Below are 23,223 nucleotides of genomic sequence, written 5' to 3'. Positions count from 1 at the left end.
GGCCCACACAGGAAGTCCCGCCTCCCATTGGGCACCACCTTCCGCACGATCCACAAGCTGATTGGACACAACGGCTGTCCATCACGACCGGTGTTTTTTTTTCCCCCCCTTCAGCTGATTGGACAACTTGGCCGCCGATCGTCTCCCGCGTCCCAACGTTTGATTGGATGGAACGGCTGACAATCACGACCGACGCCCTGCCCCCGCGCCCCAAGGGGCAGGCACTGTCTCTGAATCGTCCTCCAGGCGAAAAGTAAGGGAACGTCCCCAAATCACGGCAGCCACCAAAAAGCGCAAAACAAAATTAGGAGGCAGAAGATTTTCCCTGCCATCAGGGAAAATCCTTCTCAGGATTTGCTACATATTTATTTACTTCCATCATTAGAAACTCAGAAAGTTATTTGATAGAAAGTAATTCAGAACGACCTGATGGAAGTTTACAAAACTACAAGAGGCAATGGATGGGCTGGATAGTCGGAGTCCTTTTCTCAAGGTGGTAATGTCACATATAGAACAAAGGACCAAACAGCACAGGGACAGGCCCTTCAAGCCTTTGCCAACAAATTTCGCCCTTCCATCCGAAAATTGTTTTCACTTACAAGATCCGTATCCCTCTAGAGGAAAGAGGTTGAAGGTGAGAGGGTAAATGTACAAAGGAGGTATGTGAGGAAAATATTTCACGCAGAGCGTGGTGGGTGCCTGGAACGTGCTGTCAGGAGAGGTGATAGAAGCAGATACCATAGCAACGTTCAAGTCACATTTAGATGGACACCTGAACAGGCAAGGAATAAAGGGATACAGACCATGTGCAGGCAGATGGGATTAGTTTAGAATGGCATCATGGTCAGTATAGATATGATGAGCCAAAGGGCCTGTCCCGGTGCTGTACCATTTGATGTTCTATGTAATGTGCAAATTATTTTAGAGTGATGTGCAAAAAGAAACAAGCGTGAGGTGAGAAAAGATGCTTTCACACGATGAGTGGTTAGGATATGGGCGGGGTGGAGGCAGGTCCAATCAAGGCATCCAAGAGAGCATTTGGGGATCCACTAGGATACGGGGAAAAAGCAGGAGCTTGGAACTAGGTAACGATGCTCCTTTGGAGAGCCAGCACAGTCACGATGGGCCAAATGCTGTTCAGAGGGTCCATGCGGACTTGATGGGCTGAATGGCCTACTTCTACACTGTAGGGACTCTAGGAGAGAGCAACAACACATTTTAGGGATGATATTAACAGAATAAAATAATTGATGAGGAGTCGGGTACAGTATCTGGGAGAGATTGCTACCATAGGCAGGAAGATTCATCTAGACTTGAAACGTTAGCTTTCTCTCTCTCCATGACCTGCTGTGATCTCCAGCATTTGTTATTTTCAGTACAGAGTCTAGTGTCTGCAGTAATCTGCTCTTACAAGAGCCAGAGGACACTGACTTTGATTGTTTGGCAAATAGAAGGCAACATGAGGTCCAGTGTTTTCATGCAATGAATGGTTAGGGTCTGGAAATTACTGCCTCAGTGTGTGATGGAGGCAGCTTCAACTGAGACCTTTCAAAAGGTCACTGGAGCAATATCCGAGGTGAAAGGCTAATCAGAGAGGAAAGGGCGAGTGTATGTGGGGGCACGATGGTGGGGGGAGGTATGTATCGTTCGCTCTGGTGAAAGAAACAAAGATCAAGTTTGAAAATGAGGAATTGGGAGTGAGTTGGGAAACTGAGTGTGGGGGAGCTTCCCTAAATCAGAGCTCGCACCTGTGGTTCAGTGGGTAACCCACTCGTTTCTCAGTTAGGAGGTTGTGGGCTCAGGTCAAGAAACAAAATCTTACCTCATGGCGTTCCGGGACAGTGTGAAGGGAGTGTTGAGGGAGGGTAAAGTCTTTCGTGTTTTTCCTTGGAAGTGAGGCCCTTTTGGACGTAAGGATCCTTGAAGGGGATGTGGAGCGCTCTCCTCTCAGGTCAATACCTTGGCCAATCTTCCTCCATTGGTCACCACCTCAAAAACAGATGGTGCGGTTGTTCACCATGTTGCTTTTTGTGGGATCTTGCTGTGTACAAATTGGCTGCCACATTTACTGCATTGCAACAAGGACGAACCTTCAGAAAGCTCATCATTGGCTGTAAAGCATCTTGGGATGTCCCTGAGGCGCTACATGAATGTAAGTTCTTCCAAATTCATACAGCATTTTTTATGGTGTTGCACACATACACACACTTCCAATAATATAAACACACACACATACGCACACACATTGAATAATATAAACACACACTCATTCAATAATATAAATACACACACACACGTATTGAATAATATAAACACACATAAACTTGCACATTCAATAATATAAACACACATTCAATAATATAAACACACACACTTCCAATAACATAAACACACTCACATTCAATAACATAAACACACATACACACATTCAATAATATACACATACACACATTCAATAATCGAAACACACATATTTGATATTATAAACACACACACATTCAATAATGTAAACACACATACACACACATTCAATAATATAAACACATATACACACACATTCAATGATATAAACACATATACACACACATTCAATAATATAAACACATATACACACACATTCAATGATATAAACACATATACACACACATTCAATGATATAAACACATATACACACACATTCAATAATATAAACACATATACACACACATTCAATGATATAAACACACATATACACACACTTTCAATAATATGAACACACACATTTGATAATATAAACACACATACAAAATGTATTTGCTTTATTTTATTTATCCTTCTTTTGTAGAATAAATTTATGGTTTATTGTTAAAACCAAATCAGCAGCCTTGTGTGTAGATGTTTCAGTGAAAGTCTGCCACAATAAATTACATAATAAACAAAATATGACCACGACGGATTATATTCTGGGATCAGACAACAAGGATCGGTGCTGGGCCCTCTACTTTTTGTCATTTACATAAGTGATTTGGATGCGAGCATAAGAGTTAGTAAGTTTGCAGATGACACCAAAATTGGAGGTGTGGTGGATAACGAAGAGGGTTACCTCAGATTACAACAGGATCTTGATCAGATGGGCCAATGGGCTGAGAAGTGGCAGATGGAGTTTAATTCAGATAAATGGAAGGTGCTGCATTTGGGAAAGCAAATCTTAGCAGGACTTATACACTTAATGGTAAGGTCCTAGGGAGTGTTGCTGAACAAAGAGACCTTGGAGTGCAGGTTCATAGCTCCTTGAAAGTGGAGTCGCAGGTAGATAGGATAGTGAAGAAGGCATTTGGTATGCTTTCCTTTATTGGTCAGAGTATTGAGTACTGGAGTTGGGAGGTCATGTTGCGACTGTACAGGATCTCAGGGAGAATATTGGGCGGCACGGTGGCACAGTGGTTAGCACTGCTGCCTCACAGCACTAGAGACCCGGGTTCAATTCCTGCCTCAGGCGACTCTGTGTGGAGTTTGCACATTCTCCCCGTGTCTGCATGGGTTTCCTCTGGGTGCTCTGGTTTACTCCCACAATCCAAAAATGTGGAGGTTAGGTGAATTGGCCATGCTAAATTGCCCGTAGTGTTGGGTAAATGTAGGACAATGGGTCTGGGTGGGTTGTGCTTCGGAGGGTTGGTGTGGACTTGTTGGGCTGACGGGGCTGTTTCCACACTGTAAGTAATCTAATCTAATCTACAGAACTGGCTCAAAGGTAGAAGACACAGGGTGGTGGTGGAGGGTTGTTTTTCAGACTGAAGGCCTGTGACCAGTGGAGTGCCACAAGGATCGGTGCTGGGTCCTCTACTTTTTGTCATTTACATATGTGAGCAAAAGAGATATAGTTAGTAAGTTTGTGGGTGACACCAAAATGCAGGCACTGCATTTGGGAAAGCAAATCTTAGCAGGACTTATACACTTAATGGTAAGGTCCTAGGGAGTGTTGCTGAACAAAGAGACCTTGGAGTGCAGGTTCATAGCTCCTTGAAAGTGGAATCGCAGGTAGATAGGATAGTGAAGAAGGCATTTGGTATGCTTTCCTTTATTGGTCAGAGTATTGAGTACAGGAGTTGGGAGGTCATGTTGCGGCTGTACAGGGCATTGGTTAGGCCACTGTTGGAATATTGCGTGCAATTCTGGTCTCCTTCCTATCGGAAAGATGTTGTGAAACTTGAAAGGGTTCAGAAAAGATTTACAAAGATGTTGCCAGGGTTGGAGGATTTGAGCTACAGGGAGAGGCTGAACAGGCTGGGGCTGTTTTCCCTGGAGCATCGGAGGCTGAGGGCTGACCTTATAGAGGTTTACAAAATTATGAGGGGCATGGATAGGGTAAATAGGCAAAGTCTTTTCTCTGGGGTCGCGGAGTCCAGAACTAGAGGGCATAGGTTTTTGGTAAGAGGGGAAAGATATAAAAGAGACCTATGGGACAACTTTTTCACACAGAGGGTGGTATGTGTATAGAATGAGCCGCCAGAGGAAGTGATGGAGGCTGGTACAATTGTAACATTTAAGAGGCATTTGGATGGGTATATGAATAGGAAGTGTTGGAGGGATATGGGCCAGGTGCTGGCAGGTGGAACTAGATTGGGTTGGAATATCTGGTCGACATGGACGGGTTGGACCGAAGGGTCTGTTTCCGTGCTGTACATCTCTGTGACATTCAATAATATAAACATTCATATACATACACTTCCAATAATATAAACACACACATTTGATATTATAAACACACACACATTCAATAATGTAAACACATACACATTCAATAATATAAACACATACATACACACACATTCAATAATATAAACACACACATTCAATAATATAAAAACACACACACATTCAGTAATATAAACACACACATACAATAATATAAACACATACATCAATAATATAAAACACACACATTCAATAATATAAACACATCTTCAATTATATAAGCACATACACACACACACATTCAATAATATAAAAACACACACATTCAATAATATAAACACACACACATATTCAATATAAACACACACGCATTCAATAATATGCACATAGACATTCAATAATATAGACACATACACACACATTCAAGAATATTAACACACACGTTCTAGAATATAAACACATACACACACATTCAATGATGTAAACACACATATACAATAATATAAAGATATACATACATTCAATAATATAAACACATACGCATATAATATATGAACACATACACACATTTAATAATATAAACACATACACATTTGATAATATAAACACACACATTCAATAATATAGACACACACATAATATATTAACCCCAACACACATATAATATATAAACACACACACACACATCCAATAATATAAACACACTTTTGAATATTCTGGGTTGAATTTCTGAGTCGGTGTCAGTCTCCCAGACACGTGGCCTCTCACCCCCACCCCTCCCCCGGCTACACCCCTTCTGCTCTAAGGAGAAGCCTGCCCATCTTCTCTAGGTTTACCCTAATGGCTTGTTGTATCGAGGGAGATCTGGAGAAATGGGGACAATTTATGGGGAATTTGCAAGCAATCCTGCCATCTAGTGTTGCCATACAGTAATGCAAATTAAATTAAAATTGGATAATGTGAAAAGTCATCTAGGAGAAAGTGAGGACTGCAGATGCTGGAGATCAGAGCTGAAAATGTGTTGCTGGAAAAGCGCAGCAGGTCAGGCAGCATCCAAGGAGCAGGGTTTCTCCTGCTCCTTGGGCTGCTGCCTGACCTGCTGCGCTTTGCCAGCAACACATTTTCAGCTAATGTTAAAAATTATACAACATCAGGTTATAATCCAACAGGTTTATTTGGAAGTACTAGATTTCAGAGCACTGCTCTTTCATCAGGTAACTAGTGGGGCAGGATGATAAGACACAGAATCTATATCAAAAGATCAAAGTGTCATGCAATAGGGATAGGGTGGGGCAGCAAGTCTGGATGAGATGCTCTTTGCAGGGCCGGTGCATACAAAGGGGACGAATGGCCTCTGTCTGGACTGTAGGGATTCCACGATTCTATATCTTCTAAGTGAAGTAGTGATTTGTCTACAGAACATTCAATCTGGTCTCGTGCATTTGTTTCTCACACTGTGGTTTCCTCTAATGCAGACTGGGAGACCGCACTACAAAACACCTATGTTCTGAATGCAATAATGATCCTTAGGCTTTTAGTTCCCTGCAATTACAACACACCACCATGTTCCCTGGACGACATCTCTGTCTCAGGCTTGCTGCAGTGTTCCAGTGAAGCTCAGCACCAGCTCAAAAAACATCTCATTTTTGGCTTAGGGACCCTGCAAGCTGTTTCCTAGTTTGTGTAAAAAGGTCCAGCGTTCCAAGGAAGTACAAAGATAAGGCTGTTAGCTTTTCTTGAAGTGCATTGTTGACCAGGAAAAGCAAGCAGCCACCCATTCATCAAGCTGCATCACGTTCATTGAGCTGCCCCAACATCTGAATGATGAGGTCGAGTGGCAGAGAAGGAACGGAAAGGAAGCAAATCCCACACTCCAGGCCCCTGTACCTTGTAGGATGTCCTGTCTGTATCCAAAGATCCAGGAGTCGAGAATCGGTCAGTTAAGACCCAACCAGCAGAAACTCACTCAAATTGAGGGTTAACCGTGATGAGTCACAGGATGATGCAGCACAGAAGGAGGCCCTTAGGCCCATCATGCTAGTATCAGCCCCTTTATAGATTTGTCCCATTCCCCTTCTGTTTTTCTCATAGTCCTGTGAGATTTCCCTTGTCAATTCCCCGGAAGGTTATTGTGAATTATCAACACTATTTGCATCAACAACAAAAACAGAATTGGCTAGAAAAGCTCAGCAGGTCTGACAACATCTGTGAAGAGAAATCAGAGTTATCTACCTGGACTTCAAAATGGCCTTTGACAAGTCATAGAGTCATAGAGATGTACAGCATGGGAACAGACCCTTCGGTCCAACCCGTCCATGCCGACCAGATATCCTAACTCAATCTAGTCCCACCTGTCAGCACCCGGCTCATATCCCTCCAAACCCTTCCTACTCATATACCCATCCAAATGATGCCGCACAGGAGATTACTGAGTAAGATAAGGGCCCATGGTATCAAATGCAAGGTGCTAGCATGGATAGAAGCTTTGCTGTCTGGCAGAAAGCAGACAATGGGGATAAAAGGGTCCTTCTCAGTATGGCAGCCAGTGACAAGTGGTGTTCCACAAGGTTCAGTGTTGGGTTCACTTTAGACATTAATGATCAAGATGAAGGAACTGAGGGAATTCTGGCTAGGTTTGCAGATGATACAAAGATAGGAAGAGGGGCAGGTAGCATTGAGGAGACTGGGAGGCTGCAGAAGGATTTGTACAGGTTAGGAGAGCAGGCAAATAAGTGGCAGATGGAGTACAATGTGGGAAAGTGTGTGGTCATGCATCTTGGTAGGAAGAATAGAGGAATGGAGTATTTTCTAAAGGGAAGAAAATTCATAAGTCTGAAGTGCAAAGAGACTTGGGTGTTCTAGTCCAGGATCCACTCAAGGTAAACTTGCAACTTGAGTCAGTAGTTAGGAAGTCAAATGCAATGATGGTATTTATTTTGAGAGGACTTGAACATAAAAGCAGGTATGTACTTCTGAGGCTCTCTAAGGCTCTGGTCAGACCACATTTGGAGTATTGTGCGCAGTTTCGGGCCCCATGTCTCAGGAAGGATGTACTGGCCCTGGAGCGTGTTCAGAGGAGATTCACGAGAATGGTCCCAGGAAAGAATAGCTTAACACATGAGGAACGCTAGAGGACTCTGAGTCTATACTCGATGGAGTTTAGAAGGAGGGGATCTAATTGAAATATGCAGAATACTGAATGGCCTAGACAGAGCGGATGTTGGGAAGATGTTTCCATTGGTAGGAAATATTAAGACCTGAGGGCACAGCCTTACAGTAAAGGGAAGACCTTTCAGATTGGAAATAAAGTGAAAATTATTCAGCCAGACAATGGTGAATCTATGGAATTCACTGCCACAGAAGGCTGTGGAGGCCAGGTCATGGAGTATATTTAGGACTGAGATAGATAGGTTCTTGATTGTCAAGAGGATCAAGGGCTACAGGGAGAAAGTGGGAAAATGGGGTTGAGAAACTTATCAGCCATGATTGAATGGAGGAGCAGACTCAATGGGCTGAATGGCCTAACTTCCGCTCCAATATCTTATGGTCTTAAGTGATGATTATCAAAGGTTATGTTAACAAATGGACTTTATTGTTGTAAAGGATGGAGTGTTGGGCACTAGCCCTTTAAGAGAATGACGTTTTATGGGTGATGTAACGTCACAAGGGGCGGCTCGAATGACGTCATCGTGAGGGCGGGACGTGTCCTGCGGAAGTGACGAAGGCGGTCGCCATGGTGGTCGGCGCGTTCCCCATCGCCAAGCTGCTGATGCTCGGGATCCGCCAGGTCAGCCGACCGCTCGCCAACTCCATCAAGGCTAACGCCCGGAGGAATGAGTTCTTTAAGCGTTATGTCTGCTTGCCGCCGGCGCAGGGTGAGTGAGGCAGCGACTCAGCCTGAAGCGGGTAGGCCGCTCGGTGAGGGGGCGGGGCCTGATCGCCGGAAGCCTCCCCTCCGCCGTCGGTGACAGACAGCCATCCGGCCAATGGGGGCCGCAGGACCGGCGCCTTGACCAATCACGTTGTCGGTGGCGTTGATCGACAGCTGGGGGAGGGAGGTGGTTCCTGGTGAATGTCACTTTGAGGCTTGAGAGAGGAACCACTATAGAATGGTGCAGGAGGCCACTCAGCCCATCGCATCAGTACAGGCTCCCTGAGCATTTTCACTCTGTTTAATAATACCTTGAAAGTGGACTAGATAGAATAGAGAAGAGACAAAAATAAAACCCTGCAGATGCTGGAATCCAAGGTAGACAGGCAGGAGGCTGGGAGAACACAGCAAGGCAGGCTGCTCCAGGAGTCAACATTCTGGGTATATCCCTTCTTCAGGACTGAGGTTAGAGGTATGGGGAACTGCAGATAAAAGGGTGGGGAGAGGGGTAGGGCGGTGAGGTAGAGATAGGCGAACACAGTTGGTGGGTATGACCAAGTTGGTTGATGGGAAGAATGAAGGAAAGCATATGGTACACTTTCCTTTGTTGGTCAGAGTATTGAGTACTGGAGTTGGGAGGTCATGTTGCGGCTGTACAGGGCATTGGTTAGGCCACTGTTGGAATATTGCGTGCAATTCTGGTCTCCTTCCTATCGGAAAGAAGTTGTGAAACTTGAAAGGGTTCAGGAAAGATTTACAAGGATGTTGCTAGGGTTGGAGGATTTGAGCTACAGGGAGAGGCTGAACAGGCTGGGGCTGTTTTCCCTGGAGCGTCGGAGGCTGAGGGTGACCTTTATAGAGGCTATAAAATCATGATGGACATGGATAGGGCTAATAGACAAATTTTTCCCCAGGGTAGCAGAGTCCAAAAATAGAAAGCATAGATTTAAGGTGAGAGGGGAAAGATTTGAAAGGGACTTGAGGGGGAATGTTTTCATACAGAATGAATGTTTTCATTCATTTCACATGTATTGAATGAGCTGCCAGAGGAAGTGGGGGAGGCTCTCACAGTTACATTTAAAATGAATAGGAAGGATTTAAAGGGATATAGGTCAATTTCCATGCTGTACAGCTCTAGGATACAGAAGGCTATGGAGGCCAAGTCACTAAAGATAGATTCAAGGGGAGAGGAGGGAAGGGTGAAGGTTTGTTGGGGTGGGGAATGGATGAGAGGGTCTGAGGAAAGGGGGATGTGGTTGTGACGGGGAAGCTGTGAATTGGTGGGAGCAATGGAAAGTAAGAGTGCAGGGGACGGGGTAAATAAGGTGGTGAGGGTAATTGATAGGCAGGCTTTGGAGTTGTGAATCTGGCCACATAGGAATGGACTGCTACGAGTTACTGTCAATTTCACTGGATTTGGGCCCTTCAACAGATTCTCCTCAGGAAAGCTGTAATTTCAGATAGGGCGGTGAAAGGAATAATTTGTGCATGCACTCCTTGATTGACTTCAACACCCAAAATGCTGATAACGTTCCCATCTGCCAGGGCTCTGTTTCAGCTCTAATTGCCCAAGGTAGAATTTTGAAAGTTGGCTAGCTGTTCAACCACAGAGGGCATCATAGGTAAATTTGATCGAGTATACATACCTTCAAGCAAGATCTGGGGAAGGGCATGATTGGATAGTGATTGCAAGCAGAAGCTCTAGTTGGTTTTAACTAGAATGTGGAATGTCAGTCATGGTGTGCATAGCCTTTGGTGATGGAGGTGAATTTAGCACAGTCTGGGGATAGAAAGTCAACTAGGTGTTGGAGATGGACTGTTCGGGAGGCAGCAGAAGTCCTGTAACAGATGTTGAGATAGAGACTGCAACCTGACCTGGTGGCCTTTCTGTTGCAGCCTATCACTGGATTGAAATGAAAACCAAGATGAGGATCATGGGGTTCAAAAGTGGTATGGTGCAACCCTTGAGCGAGGAGGTTGCAGCAGAACTGGGCGCTGAGCTTCTGGGAGAGGGCATTGTATTCTTCATCGGAGGCGCCTGCATCTTTGCCGAGTACATGAGGCAGTCCACCAACGCGGCAAGAAAAGAGGAGGAACTGAATAGCACGCTGCAGAACCTGCAGGAGCAGGTTGCCCAGCTCTCCCTGACTATCGAGGAACTTGATGCCCGGATCCGAGAAAACAATCGTCTTATCCACTCACTCCCTCAGCCCTCGAAGTAGCACTCTGAGCCGAGGTTTGACGGTTGGGAAAAAAAAACTCCTTGATGGGGATGAAAGTTGCCCCCAGTTCAGACAACTGCTTGGGTTTTAAAAAACTCTTCCAAGTGAGTCCTGCTATATTGGGATGTGGGAGCAGGGGGGGTTTGAGCACTGAAGACTAATCACTTGCCTGCTATAAATACCTCCAATTTTGACATGCACACACGTTGATGCTGTAAATTCCTTAGTCCTGTTTGTACTTTTGTTCGAATTCATGGCTGTATAAACCATTGTTTGGGCTATCACAGCGTGTGTGCCTTGGAACCCCTGTAACAGTTTGGCAATCATGAGTTTAAATTTTGCCAGGTTGCGTCAAACCATTCCCTGGTTTCATTCTCAGTTTCATGCCACGTAGCGACTTCACACGGGAAGAACCATCAGCTGGAAGGAATGATAGACTCATAACAGTGCCTTGCAGAAACTGCCTTTGGGAACCAGTGTCACCCTGACTTGCCTTGTTTGAGTAAAGCAAGTCTCTCTGTCTCGTCCATAATAGCGTCCACTGCCTGGAAAACACTATTGTCTTTGGGAATTTTGGCCAAACAGTGTATTTCTCAACATGCAACGTTGCCACATTTGAGTTTATGTTCCTGTCTGCATTTTAGTTCTGTGTACGCCTGGAACAGAGGATGTATTAAAGATTTTAAGACTGGACAATGACAAGAAACATACATCTCACACCATTAGGATGAACTGTGACTTTTCTTTCTTGCAATCTTTTAACAGTATGCTAAATATGTCCAGTAACAAGACAATGGGTAAAATTTTAAAGGGATACCAAATGCAAATTTATGTAAAGAAATGACATGGCACCCCAACAGCTTCAGACAGGGAACGGATGTCTGCCCTTAGTATCCCACCTCCTGATCTTATATTGCAGTTAGACTCACCTGGTGTTAGTGTCCGAGCCAGTGATTATTTACAAGTAAAAAGTTGATCATGTTTCTTCATTTCTGATGGAGTTATAAATTTCAGCAGTAAAGGGCTGAATTTGGTTTCCATTCTATTAACTGTAGCATGTTTTTTTTTTGTTGGTGGGAACGGATTGAGGTTCCTCCCCTGTACCTTTCTCCTCAATCCTGCCACAATATTAATATTTTGCTGAAGTACATAGATGTACAACATCAAGTTGAGCTGTGCAAACTCACTGCGGCAAAAAAGGCCTTTCTGAATCTGTGGTTTAATCCCAGGAGTGTTCGAAGGTGGGTGATGCTTGAGTAAATGTTAGGTGTCTGCCTGGGGTAATGAATTAAGGGTGTATTTAAACCATTTTAGCTTGGTTCTCAAATTGGCAACATGATGCAGGGAGACTCAGCACTTTGTAGTCATGTCAGTTGATTTAGAATTATGCTTGCTCTATGACCACTTTCTCAAGTACCACTGTTTTATTGAAAATACACTTGAGTATTCAGCATTGGCTTCATTAAGATGTTTTCACATCTAGAATAAATTTGTGAAGGCCAAATTGTCACTTGTAATGATACAATTGTACAAATGGACTAAAGTGTTACAGTTTCATCAGCATTACAGTGGCTGGGAGTGGTGTGGCCCTGTTAAAATGGCTAGTGTGGTGTACCTCCAAATTTCACATGCAGGCCAAATGTGGCTTAGAGGAAAGCTCACTTGCCTGTACATCAAGTCCCAATTCAGAGAGACTGGAGCATAGTACGTTTGACTAATACTCCCAGTACAGTACTGTGTCACTGGTACAGTGTTGGAGATGCTACCTTTCAGTGGCAAACACTGGTCTGTGATAGTGATGTCAACAGCATAGGTTCAATTCCTACACTAGCTGAAGTTACCATGAAGGCTTCTCCTTCTCAACCACTTCCCCTAGCCTGAACCATAGTAACTCAGGTTAAACCACCACCAGTTCTCTCTCACTTCGATGTGACTGTGTACCTATGGTCCAGTAGGACTTTGGCTCCTGCATTTTTTTTTAGAAAAAGCAATGGTTACTTGACTCTTGACATTAGACTGTGACCCTCTCAGCTTCTCCGTCCATCCCTCCCCCAGCAATCTCTGCTCATTCCAAGATTGCAAAGGCCAGGTGTGGAGTGTCATGTGGCAGTAGACAGAGATCTGCGAGTGTGTGTATGGTCTCAGCTTAGCAGTGTGATCTTTGCTTTAATGACTGGAATGCCCACTTATCTTGTAATAAAAGATTTATTTACAAAACATTGTAAAATAATTATAAATAAAATCTATTGATGACAATGTGATGTTTTAAAACTGGAATATAATGAAGCCTAGTAACAGTAGGCTTGCCCACCAAGCATGCTTAAGGACAACAGTAAATTGTAGCTGTCTGCCAAATCTTTATCACTCTTCCTGTTGATGGTGGCGATGGACTAAGGAAGAGCTGCAGAAATTAATGCTGAGTCTGAAGTAAGAAGCAGTTTAATTATGACCATAGGATGGCCACTGAACCTACAACTAAAATAAGCACCTTCCACCTCACTTTTAAACTACCAGCTTTGTAGTAACTATGCACTACTCATACCTCATTAAGTACGAAATAACCTTTGCTATAGGTTAAAGCTGCCTTGGTGAAAATCAGACACAGCTGCAAGTCTGATATCAAAAGGTGTCTGAAACCAAATGGTCAGAATATCAACTGCACTATTAGTTTTGGATGCTGATTGAGCATTGAGTTTTTTAATTCAAGATTGGGATGTAGGAGAGCTACAGCAAGGAGGTTACTAAGTCATCCACAAGTTACAGCTTCAACATCCAGCTCAGTGTGGCACAGGTAAAACTCTCAGTATTACAAAAGGTTCCTGCTATCCTCAACAGCACCGTATTAGTTGATAGTGAGGAAATGAATTTGACGACTAACTGGGATTGAGCTCACCGGAACCCAAACCAAAACAAACGCTAAAATAAAAATGGATCGTAAAAATGGATTCCTCAAACTAAATCTGAAGCATTGTATCAAGTTGTGAGAATTTAGCCACTGGAAATAAAAAAAAAGCACAGTATTTGCAAGCATTGGTCACAACGTCATACAGATGGCAGCAGAAACTGTGGCACTGTTGCAAGTTTTAGTCACCCAGGGGTACCGTCAACACATCCCAGGCCATCCCCGGAAAACAGCAAAGGCTGAATTTATTTAAGGGCGAGTTGGATGGATTTCTTAGTTTAGTGGCGAGACAGGAAAGTGGAACTTTGGACCTGATAAGATCAGCCACAATCTTACTGTACAGTGGAGCAGGCACAAGGGACTGAATGACCTCCTCATGCCCCGAGCTGATAATTCAGAACCAGATTTCACAAGACACCACAAATTTCCCACAAACACATTTCACTCTTGAATTACATCCAGTTTGCCATTACATTTACCTCAAAATTAAGTAAAAAAAAATTAATAAAAACATGTTTAAAAATGGACATGAACTGACTAGGTCAAAATCCACAGTAGCTGGTCAGTCTGCAATTCTCCAGACATCATTACACAAGCAGCACAGGGGAGGGTCATCTGAAAGTCACAGACAAGATTAAAAACAGCAAAGATTTCTCAAGTGTTGCTGTGCAACTGGTTTGAGAGAGATTTCAAGAGGTGAAACAGGGAAAATAGAAACAAACAGAAAGCTGCATAATCTACAAATACAGAGAGCATTCAGGCAAAGTCACTTTAGAAATCATGCACCTGATTCTTAAGAGTGAAAGGTCTCAGTTGGCCAAAAAGTCTTGAGTGGTAATCTTACTGCAGAGCAAAAGAATGTTGAAGGGAATAAAAAAGGCTAAATACCAACTATTACTTAAATTGCTGCTTTAAGGCTGAGAGAGAGAGAGAGAGAGAGATTCTTGATCAGTAGGGGAAATCAAGGGTTACAGGGAAAGGGCAGGATTGTGGACGTGAGGAGTGTTGGATTAGCCATGATCATATTGCATGTCTTAAGGGGCTGAATGGCCTCTTCCTGTTCTTATTCCACTCTTAACAGGCATCAGTGGAAACTGCTATGGGTAAATTTTGAAATGATACTCAGGAATCCTTCAAAAATGAACTTGTAGATATGGAGCGAAAATGTTGTAAGTATTAAATAAATAAGTTGATGCTAAAATAGGGACAAATCATTCTGATTAAATAGTCTTTCTTTATAATAGGAGAGATTGCCTCTGAAGAAAACAGGCCCAATCTCACGGAAACTTACAAAATTCTTAAAAGGACTCAACCGTGTGGATGTAGAAAGAATGTTTCACTGGCTGTGGGTCTCAGTTTCACAGTAAAGGGGGGGGGGATTTATTCACTCTCGGGGTTAGTAAATCTTTGGAATTCTTGACCTCAGAAGGTTGGAGGCCCAAACACTTAAGTAGTTTCAAGACAGAAATCCATAGGTTTCAAGAGAAAATAGCTTTGAGGTAAATCAGCCATGATCTAAGACGGCACAGCAGGCTCAAAGGGCTGAATGGCCTACTCTTGATATCAGTTAATTGTTAGGTACACGGCACCATTGTAAAGTTATTCTGCCTTATGTTTTTTTTTTGGTGCTGCAGCCAGACCTTTCAGGAGTGGAATCAAGAAACACTTTTCATTTTCTATCGTTCATCGCCTGCCAAAGTGCCAGAGAAACTCAGCAGGTCTGGTGGCGTGTGTTGAGAGAGAAACAGAGTCAACACGGAGGGTTGAGTGCGGTTCCTCTTCAGTATGAAAAGGGTGGTAGAAATAGGATGGGTTTTATGCCATAGGTAGGCAGCTGGAGGCACTGTAGAACAATGAGAAGGTCAGAAAGCAGAAGAGATAAAATTATGAAACAATAGGCAAAGAGTGAAGATAGAGGTTTGGAACTCATTTCCAAAGACAGCAACAAGCGCTAGCTAAATCCATTATTAATTATGAATCAAATTTAGTCTGTTGGCCAAAGGCATGAATAGGAGTCAAAGGAAGGCAAGTGGAGCTCAGTTGCAGCTCAGACAAGAACTCAAGGAATGATGAGTAAGGAGCAAGGGGCTAAGTGACTGACTCCTTATCCCTAGACCACATTTAGTTCATTGGACAACCATGTGTGTCTTCTGCCCTGTGATGCTCGAATGTCTGCGCTGGTCTGATATGGGAATTACAAACAGGGAATCTAGCACTCAGTTACTTCATACAGCTCTCTGAATATTGTACAGGACACTGGGGAGAACCACAATCTGTATTCATGTGAAAACGATGTGGAGGTGCCAGTGTTGGACTGGGTGGTCAAGGTCAAAAGTCACACGACATCAGGTTCAGTCCAACAGGTTTATTTGAAATCACAAGCTTTTGAACCCTTCGTGGGCTGAGCTTTGAAAGCTTGTGTTTTGAAATAAACCTGTTGGACTATAACCTGGTGTGTTTTGGAGATGCCAGTGTTGGACTGGGATATACAAAATTAAAAATCACACAACACCAGGTTATAGTCCAACAGGTTTAATTGGAAGCACACTAGCTTTCAGAGTGCTGCTCCTTCATCCAAAAGCTTGTGCTTTCAATTAAACCTGTTGGACTATAACCTGGTGTTGTGATTTTTAACTCTGGTGTTGTGACTTTCTGACTTCATGTGAAAAGTTTGGGAGTCCATTTTCACCAGCCACTGGTTGCGATCTCCCAAGTGAGGAACTACCAGGATAGTCAACTGGCGAGAAATTGGTTACACCTCGTCAAAACCAGCTCCAGACACACAACAATCTCGGTTAATCATTCTATAGTGTTGCATTTTGGCCAAGAGGTTTATCAAATAGTGTAATAGTCACACAAAGGTGACAACTCTCACCGATTGTCCAGAAACTTATCCTATTTTCTATATAAAAAACAAAAGAAAATTCCTATCTGCAGCAAACAAATCTAGTCATTCAGTTCTTCCATCTGGTCTGAGAAAAGGAGGGCCGGTTTAGCACATGCAGGTTGGCTGCTTCTGACCTGGGCTACACGGGTGGTGTCGGGCAGGTTGTGTCTGTGCCCACACGCTCCTGCCTCACCCTGCCCTCCGTCCCCTCCCGTGCCCTCAGTTTGTCATACAGCACCCGCCGGAAGGATCTGCTCCTCAGCTCACTCGGTCCGTGCGCCAAGCTTCTCCATGTACTCCTGCAACGCGTTGAGCCTGGCATCGATTTCAGAAAGGTCGCACGAGTCTAGATAATTTTCTGGAGGGAGTGGGGGAAGAAAGGCTTTTAGACGATTCCACCTTTGGAAATCCAACTCGGTATCAGAGTTGTGCTAAACACATAAACACTACTTTGTTCCTCTGCTTGCACACTTGCTGAGCCAGGTAGTTTCCGCACCACATCTGCACGGCCGACGGCTCCTTCGCCCGGTTCTTCTTGCTCTCCAACAGGAATCTTGCACCCAGCAGTGGGGCTGAAATCAGGGGTTCAGGTTATAGCAAGAGGAATGGAATGTAAATGTCGGCATGATTCGCTACAGGCGTACAGGGGGTCGGGGACACCACATCTGGAGTACTGTGTACAGCTTCAGCCTCCTTAGGACATTATTGTATTGGAAGCGGCTCAGAGAGGGTTCACTCTTGGCAGTTAATGTACGAGGAAAAGGTTGGATTAAGTTCAGCCTGTATCGATCGATTTTAAGAGAACGAGAGGTGACATTATTGAGACATACAAGATCCTGAACAGACTGGTCCGGGCTAAAAAAAAAGGTGTCTCCCTTTGACGGAGAGATTGGAACTAGGGGATGCAGTTTAAAAACAAAGGGTGGAGATAAGGAGGAACGTTGACTCTCAGAGGGTCTGAATCTATGGACGTCTTCCCCTAATAGCAATGGGGGCGGATGGGGTCAAAGTGTACTGGAGGTAGGCAGGAAAGTGAAGCTGAGACCACAATCAAATCAGCAGTGATCATACTGAATAGCCTACTGCTCCGAATTTGTACATTATTTGTAAGATGCACAAAACCAGTATTCCTGATCTACAATGAGCTTAAGAGATATTTCACCACCTAGGGGGGGCACTCCCTCTATGATTCAGGCACTCCCCACCTGAATGCTTTTCTCCGTCCGTTCTGTGGCACGCTGTAATCTATCCTCAATCCCCTCCCATTTCTCATCCACACGCTGTCCTTTGGCAAAAACACATTTCACACTGACACCAACGGCACCCACCATCACCCCTTCAATTGTTCACTTGCTGAAGTTATCGCTCAAATAAAAGCCAAATGCTGCAGATATTGGAAAACTTACATAAATACAGGAAGTGACAGAGAAACTGAGCAGGTCTGGTAGCATCTGTGAAGAACACAGTGTGACTCAAACTGATAAGCTCTGAAGAAGAATCATACTGGACTTGAAACGTTTCTCTCTCCAGAACCACAGAGTAAAACAGCACAGGAACAGACCTTTCGGTCCAACCAGCCCATACCAACCATAATCCCAAACTAAACTAGCCCCACCTGCCCGCACTCGGACCATATCCCTCCAAACACTTTTTATTCATGTACTTTTAAACATTGTAACTGTACTTGCATCTGACACTTTTTCTGGATGCTCATTCTACATACAGATTACCCTCTGTGTAAAAAAACAAATTGTCCATTATGTCTTTTTAAATCTTTCTCCTTTCACCTTAAAAGTATGCCCCCAGTATTGAAATGCCCCACCCTAGAGAAAAGACACCTGCCATTCGCCCATGATTTTATAAACCTCTACAAAGGTCACCCCTCAACCCCCTACGCTCCAGTGAGAAAAGTCCCAGCAGATCCAGACTCTCACTATAACAGAAACCCTCCATTCCCTGGTAAATCTCTTCTGAACCCTCTCCAGTTTAACAAAGTCCTTTCTCATAACAGGGCGACCAGGACTGCACACAGTGCTCCAGAACAGGCCTCACCAACATCATGTACAACCTCAATGTTCCAACTCTTATACTCAAAGGTGTGAACAATAAAGGCAAGCATGCTAAAGCTAAACTGTGGAGTTTCTCTGGGATTTTGTTTTAATCTTAGCCAAAAGATGATCAGGCTGCTTGTCCAACATTCAGCTTTGAAGCAGCAGAAATTTCCTCCAACTTCACACTGGGGAGAGGTTCCAGCCCAATTTAACACTGGGGAGAAAAGTTTCTAGCTCCTGCTTGAGACCAGATTCCCTAGTTACTGACTCCATCCCTCTCCCTGGTGACTGAATGTTCGCAAGCTGAGTAACATTGATTCAAAGTTAGGCTTCTGCTCAAGATTTTCTTCTCATTCCTGAAACATCAACTGACTTTTCTCCTATTTCCTCTCACCTGCTACTGAAAGTGTCCTTCATCCCTTTGCCACTTTGAGTGGACTATTCCGATGCAGTTTTGGCTGGTCTCTCACACTGCTGTCCAAGTCAAATTCCACTCCACCATCATCCCTATGCTCGCCAACCGACACTGGCTCTCAGTAAAGCAACACTGCAGTTCTCCAATCCTCACTTTTGTATTCATATCCTTCCCAGGCCTAATCTCTATAACCTCCTCCAGGCTCATGACCATCCGAGATCTCAGCACTCCTTTAACTCCAGCCTCTTGAGATTTTAATCATTCCGTGCCTTCAAATGCCTGGGCCCTAAACTCTGCAATTCCCTCCCTAAACCCTCTCCACTTTGATGTCAAGATGTCAAACCTACACCGTTGACCCTATGTTTGACCATATGAGATGGTGGAATACTTAATTCTTTATTGCAATGAAGCAACTTGGAATGTTGTAATATGTTAAACGCGCTGATGTTCAGTGCAAGGAACTATTACATTGTATAGAATCATGTGCTTACCTTTGTCAGATACCTTGTTTTGTTTAGTTGGGGTGCTGGCTAAACGTTTCTTTGCTTTTGGTTTTCTTTGAGGCTGGAAAAAACAAAGAGGCTGAGACTTCATTGAATCACAGCACAATGGAGGCCACTCAGCCTCTCTCTCCAGTTCGATCCATTTAGCTGCAGTTCCCTTCCCTTTCTAGATGGTCTACAGATTCATTCCTTTCAAGCATCAGTATGCTCTCTCAAAATCTGCCATCTCAGGACCAAGACTATGTTGGATTTTGAATTCTGGCTCAGGAGGGAGGAAATGGACTGGTGCCAAGAGAGACTGCATTCGGTCTGTCACCCACACCTAACTGAACCGTCCACTTACATTTGTGCCAAAGATCGAGTCCTTGTACTAAGTGTGGTCCCAGCATGGCTAAGCATTTAAGATAGATTGTAATGGTTAAAGTTTTAGCTTAATTTCTCTATTTTTTGACTTAATGCTAAGAGTGACTGTAATGTTTAACTTTTAACTTTCTTCTTTATTTCTTTCTACCTTGTTCTTACGTTTTTGTACCTAGCAGCTTGTACCTAAGAGTGGAACTTGTGGTGACATTGAAAATTTTTCACAGTACTCCGGTACTTGAGTAGAGTCATACAGCACGGAAACAGACCCTTCGGTCCAACTCGAACACGCCGACCAGATATTCCTAAATTAATCTAATCCCAATTGCCAGCACCTGGCCCATATCCCTCTAAACCCTTCCAATTCATATACCCATCCAGATGCCGTTTAACGTTGTAATTGTACCAGCCTCCACCACTTCCTCTGGCAGCTCATTCCATACATGCACCACCCTCTGCATGAATAAGTTGCCCCTTAGGTCCCTTTTATATCTTTCCCCTCTCACCCTAACCTTATGCCCTCTAGTTTTGCATGCCCCTACCCCAAGGAAAAGACCTTGACTATTTACCCTATCCATGTCCCTCATGATGATTTTATAAACCTCTATAAGGTCACCCCTCAGCCTCTGATGCTCCAGGGAAAACAGCCCCAGCCTATACATCCTCTCCCTATAGCTCAAACCCTCCAACCCTGGCAACATCCTTGTAAATCTTTTCTGAACCCTTTCATGTTTCACATCATCCTTTCTATAGCAGGGAGATTAGAACAGCATTCCAAAAGTGGCCTAACCAGTACATGTGCCGATAAAGTCTAAATCTAAAACTATAACAACATTTAAAAGGCATCTGAATAGGAAGGGTTTAGAGGGATATGGGCCAATTACTGGCTAATAGGACTAGATTAGGTTGGGATACCTGGTCGGCATAGATGAGTTGTATCAAAGGGTCTGTTTCCATGCTGTACATCTCTATGACTCTAAAGATGGGGAAGGAACAGCAGAGAGAAGGCGATGAAATTTACAAGTGCGTCTCACAAAGAGTCAACATCAGGACTATACCTCAATTAGCGTCACTATACAAGAAGTTGAATGATCATTGTTTGTGGGAGCGTGCTGTGAGCCCTGTTCCTTACATTACAACTGTGACAGCACTTCCAATGTACATGATCAGTTGTAAAGTTGGGACATCCTGAGATTGTTAAAGGCGCTATAAAACTGCAAATGTTTCTAACTATCTACTGTGAAATTTAACCTTTAGAAATAGTGTTATCCTGAGACAATGAGAGCCGTTTTCGGCAGCACATTCAGACATGGTCCACAGTAGAGGATGGTTTGACTGGTGGACAGAGTTCAAAGCAAAATCATTCTATAAATTACAGGGTACATAACTTGTGGGATTCTGGCTTTCCGTTGATCAGGAATCTACTCACCAAGTTTGGACTGCTCCAAGATGCCAATCCCAATGGCCGTTTAGGTTTCCTGCTTCTCTGCAATCTGTTATTGGAGGGGGGAGCAAGGAGCAAAATAAAAAAAACATTATTCTCTTAGACTAGTTACAGACTGCTGGATATTTTAGTAAAGTTTCAACAAGAGTGAGTGATTAAATCTGCAACTCCTCATCTGTGCTGCGAGTGTCCTGAATTATACTGAGTGGTCAAATAAATCAGGACTGACCAGTGAATCATAAACCTGAAAGAAAACCAGAAATTGCTGGAGAAACTCAGCAAGTCTGGCAGCATCTGTGGAGAGAAAGCAGAGTTAATGTTCCTAGTCCAGTGACCCTTCTTCAGAACAGGTAAACCTGGAATCTGACACAAAGCATCTTAAACACAAAGGCCATTAACTAAATTGTGCTTGAACTTTCTGACGGAGCTATCTAGTTAGTTGTATTCCCCTGCTCTTTCACCCTTGACCTGCAATTGTTATTAAAATACAGATTCAATGTACACATCCAAGTTCTATGAAAGTTTAGTTCACGGTAAGTTTTCTTGAGGTAGAAAGAAAAGGCAGGTTACTTGTAACATACAGTGTGACCCTTTACAATCACTGGGACACTGGTGTGTCACTACAGATTTCTGATTGTGGTTGATGTTTTAACAATATCTGGGACCACAGTCAAAAGCTGGTCAGTCAGTCACAGTGCATCTTTGCAGCTGGAACACTCCTGTTTCCAAGTTGCTAGGCCATGGGTCCAAGCCTCACAGCATCTAATCTGAGTGCAGTACTGAGGAAGCAATACATGACTAGAAATGTCATCTTTTAGATGTGAGATCAAACTGAGGCCCTGCCTACCTGCTCAGGTAGACATGGGAGATAACTCTACCACTATTTGAAGAGTTAAGTCTTACACTCACAACCGGAGCTGTGCAGAGGTTTTATTTAGACATTGTACAATTGTCAGTAGGGTATCAGGCTGGAATACTAAACCACACCGCACCAGGGGTTGATGACAGAGGACAGATCAAGCTGTTGGGTGTTTGGATGCAAAGTGAACTTATTGAACTTAACAGGTTGTTGGGGACAATGGTTTCTCTCATGGCAAATATTTACAAGTGGGGGCACACTTTAAAGATAAGGAGTCTCCTGTAGAAGATGAAAATGGATCTCTTCTCTCAAAAGGGGTTGTTAATATTTTTAAAAAATTCATTCATAGGAGGAGGGCATTGCTGGCTAGGCCAGCATTTAATGCCCATTGCTAATTGTCCAGAAGGCAGCAGAGAGTCAACCACATTGCTGTGGGACTGGAATCACATGTAGGCTAGATCAGGTAAGGATGGCAGTTTCCTTCCTTAAAAGGACATTTGTGAGCCAGATGGATTTTCCGAGAATCGACAATGGATTCATGGTCATCATTACACTCTTAATTCCAGATTTATTGTTGAATTCAAATTCCACCATTTGCTGTAGCGGGATTCGAACCTGTGTCCCTGGATTTCTCTGGATTAACAGTTCAGTGCTAGTACCACGAGACCATTCTCTCCCCTTTTTGGAATTCTCATCCAGAGCAGAGAGCAATGGAGACTGGTTTGGTAAACATACTCTGGGCTGAATTAGACCAATCTTTAACAAAGGACAGGCAGGAAAACTTGAGGCCCACAGTTAGATCAGCCATGACCTTACTAAATGACACAGCAAGCTGGAGTGGTCAAACAACCAAGTGGGTTGATGATGCAAACTGATGACAAAAATAGATTCATTTCTGTACTGGCTGAAGACACCACAAAGACTTTGTCTTCTCAACTTTGCCAGAGATGTGGCGATCCTTAGGTTGAATTCATCCACAGCCATCTTTCTCTAATGAGACAGCAGCCTATGGTCCTGTGACATGTTGGAGATTTT

The 23,223-nt window shown here is 43.6% G+C and overlaps 2 protein-coding genes across 5 annotated transcripts in view; one reads left to right on the top strand and one right to left on the bottom strand.

Moving 5' to 3' along the window:
• The first annotated feature begins 8,390 nt into the window (after window positions 1-8,390).
• On the top strand, window positions 8,391-11,303 carry opa3 (outer mitochondrial membrane lipid metabolism regulator OPA3). The gene is made up of 2 exons (XM_043680818.2): window positions 8,391-8,549; window positions 10,442-11,303. The coding sequence occupies exons 1-2, from the start codon at window positions 8,408-8,410 to the stop codon at window positions 10,765-10,767; spliced, it is 468 nt and encodes a 155-aa protein (XP_043536753.1). The 5' UTR covers window positions 8,391-8,407; the 3' UTR covers window positions 10,768-11,303.
• A 1,137-nt stretch (window positions 11,304-12,440) lies between these two features.
• ccdc61 (coiled-coil domain containing 61) overlaps window positions 12,441-23,223 on the bottom strand; it is a 37,706-nt gene continuing 26,923 nt past the window's right edge. For 3 of the 4 annotated variants that reach the window (XM_043680816.2, XM_087984047.1, XM_087984048.1), the window contains exons 12-14: window positions 21,315-21,378; window positions 19,514-19,586; window positions 12,441-17,128 (exon numbers count right to left, since the gene is read on the bottom strand). In XM_043680816.2, coding sequence (XP_043536751.2) covers window positions 16,977-17,128; window positions 19,514-19,586; window positions 21,315-21,378 — 289 coding nt within the window. In that variant the 3' untranslated portion in view covers window positions 12,441-16,976. The remainder of the gene's footprint in view (window positions 17,129-19,513; window positions 19,587-21,314; window positions 21,379-23,223) is intronic. The other variant, XM_043680817.2, reaches the window with a different exon arrangement.

This window comes from Chiloscyllium plagiosum, unplaced genomic scaffold, assembly GCF_037043375.1.
Source record: "Chiloscyllium plagiosum isolate Xiang-an unplaced genomic scaffold, Cpla_swu_hap1 HiC_scaffold_47, whole genome shotgun sequence".
NCBI classification, from domain to species: domain Eukaryota; kingdom Metazoa; phylum Chordata; class Chondrichthyes; order Orectolobiformes; family Hemiscylliidae; genus Chiloscyllium; species Chiloscyllium plagiosum.
The sequence above is the reverse complement of the archived record's forward strand: the minus strand, read 5'-3'. Positions and strand labels throughout refer to the sequence as shown.

What these genes read in the sequence shown, in the direction of transcription:
- opa3 (XM_043680818.2), top strand. Translation starts at nt 8,408, where the DNA reads ATGGTGGTCGGCGCGTTCCCCATCGCCAAGCTGCTGATGCTCGGGATC. An exon ending in CTGCTTGCCGCCGGCGCAGG is followed by an intron (nt 8,550 to 10,441) that starts GTGAGTGAGGCA and finishes TTTCTGTTGCAG; the next exon opens with CCTATCACTGGATTGAAATG.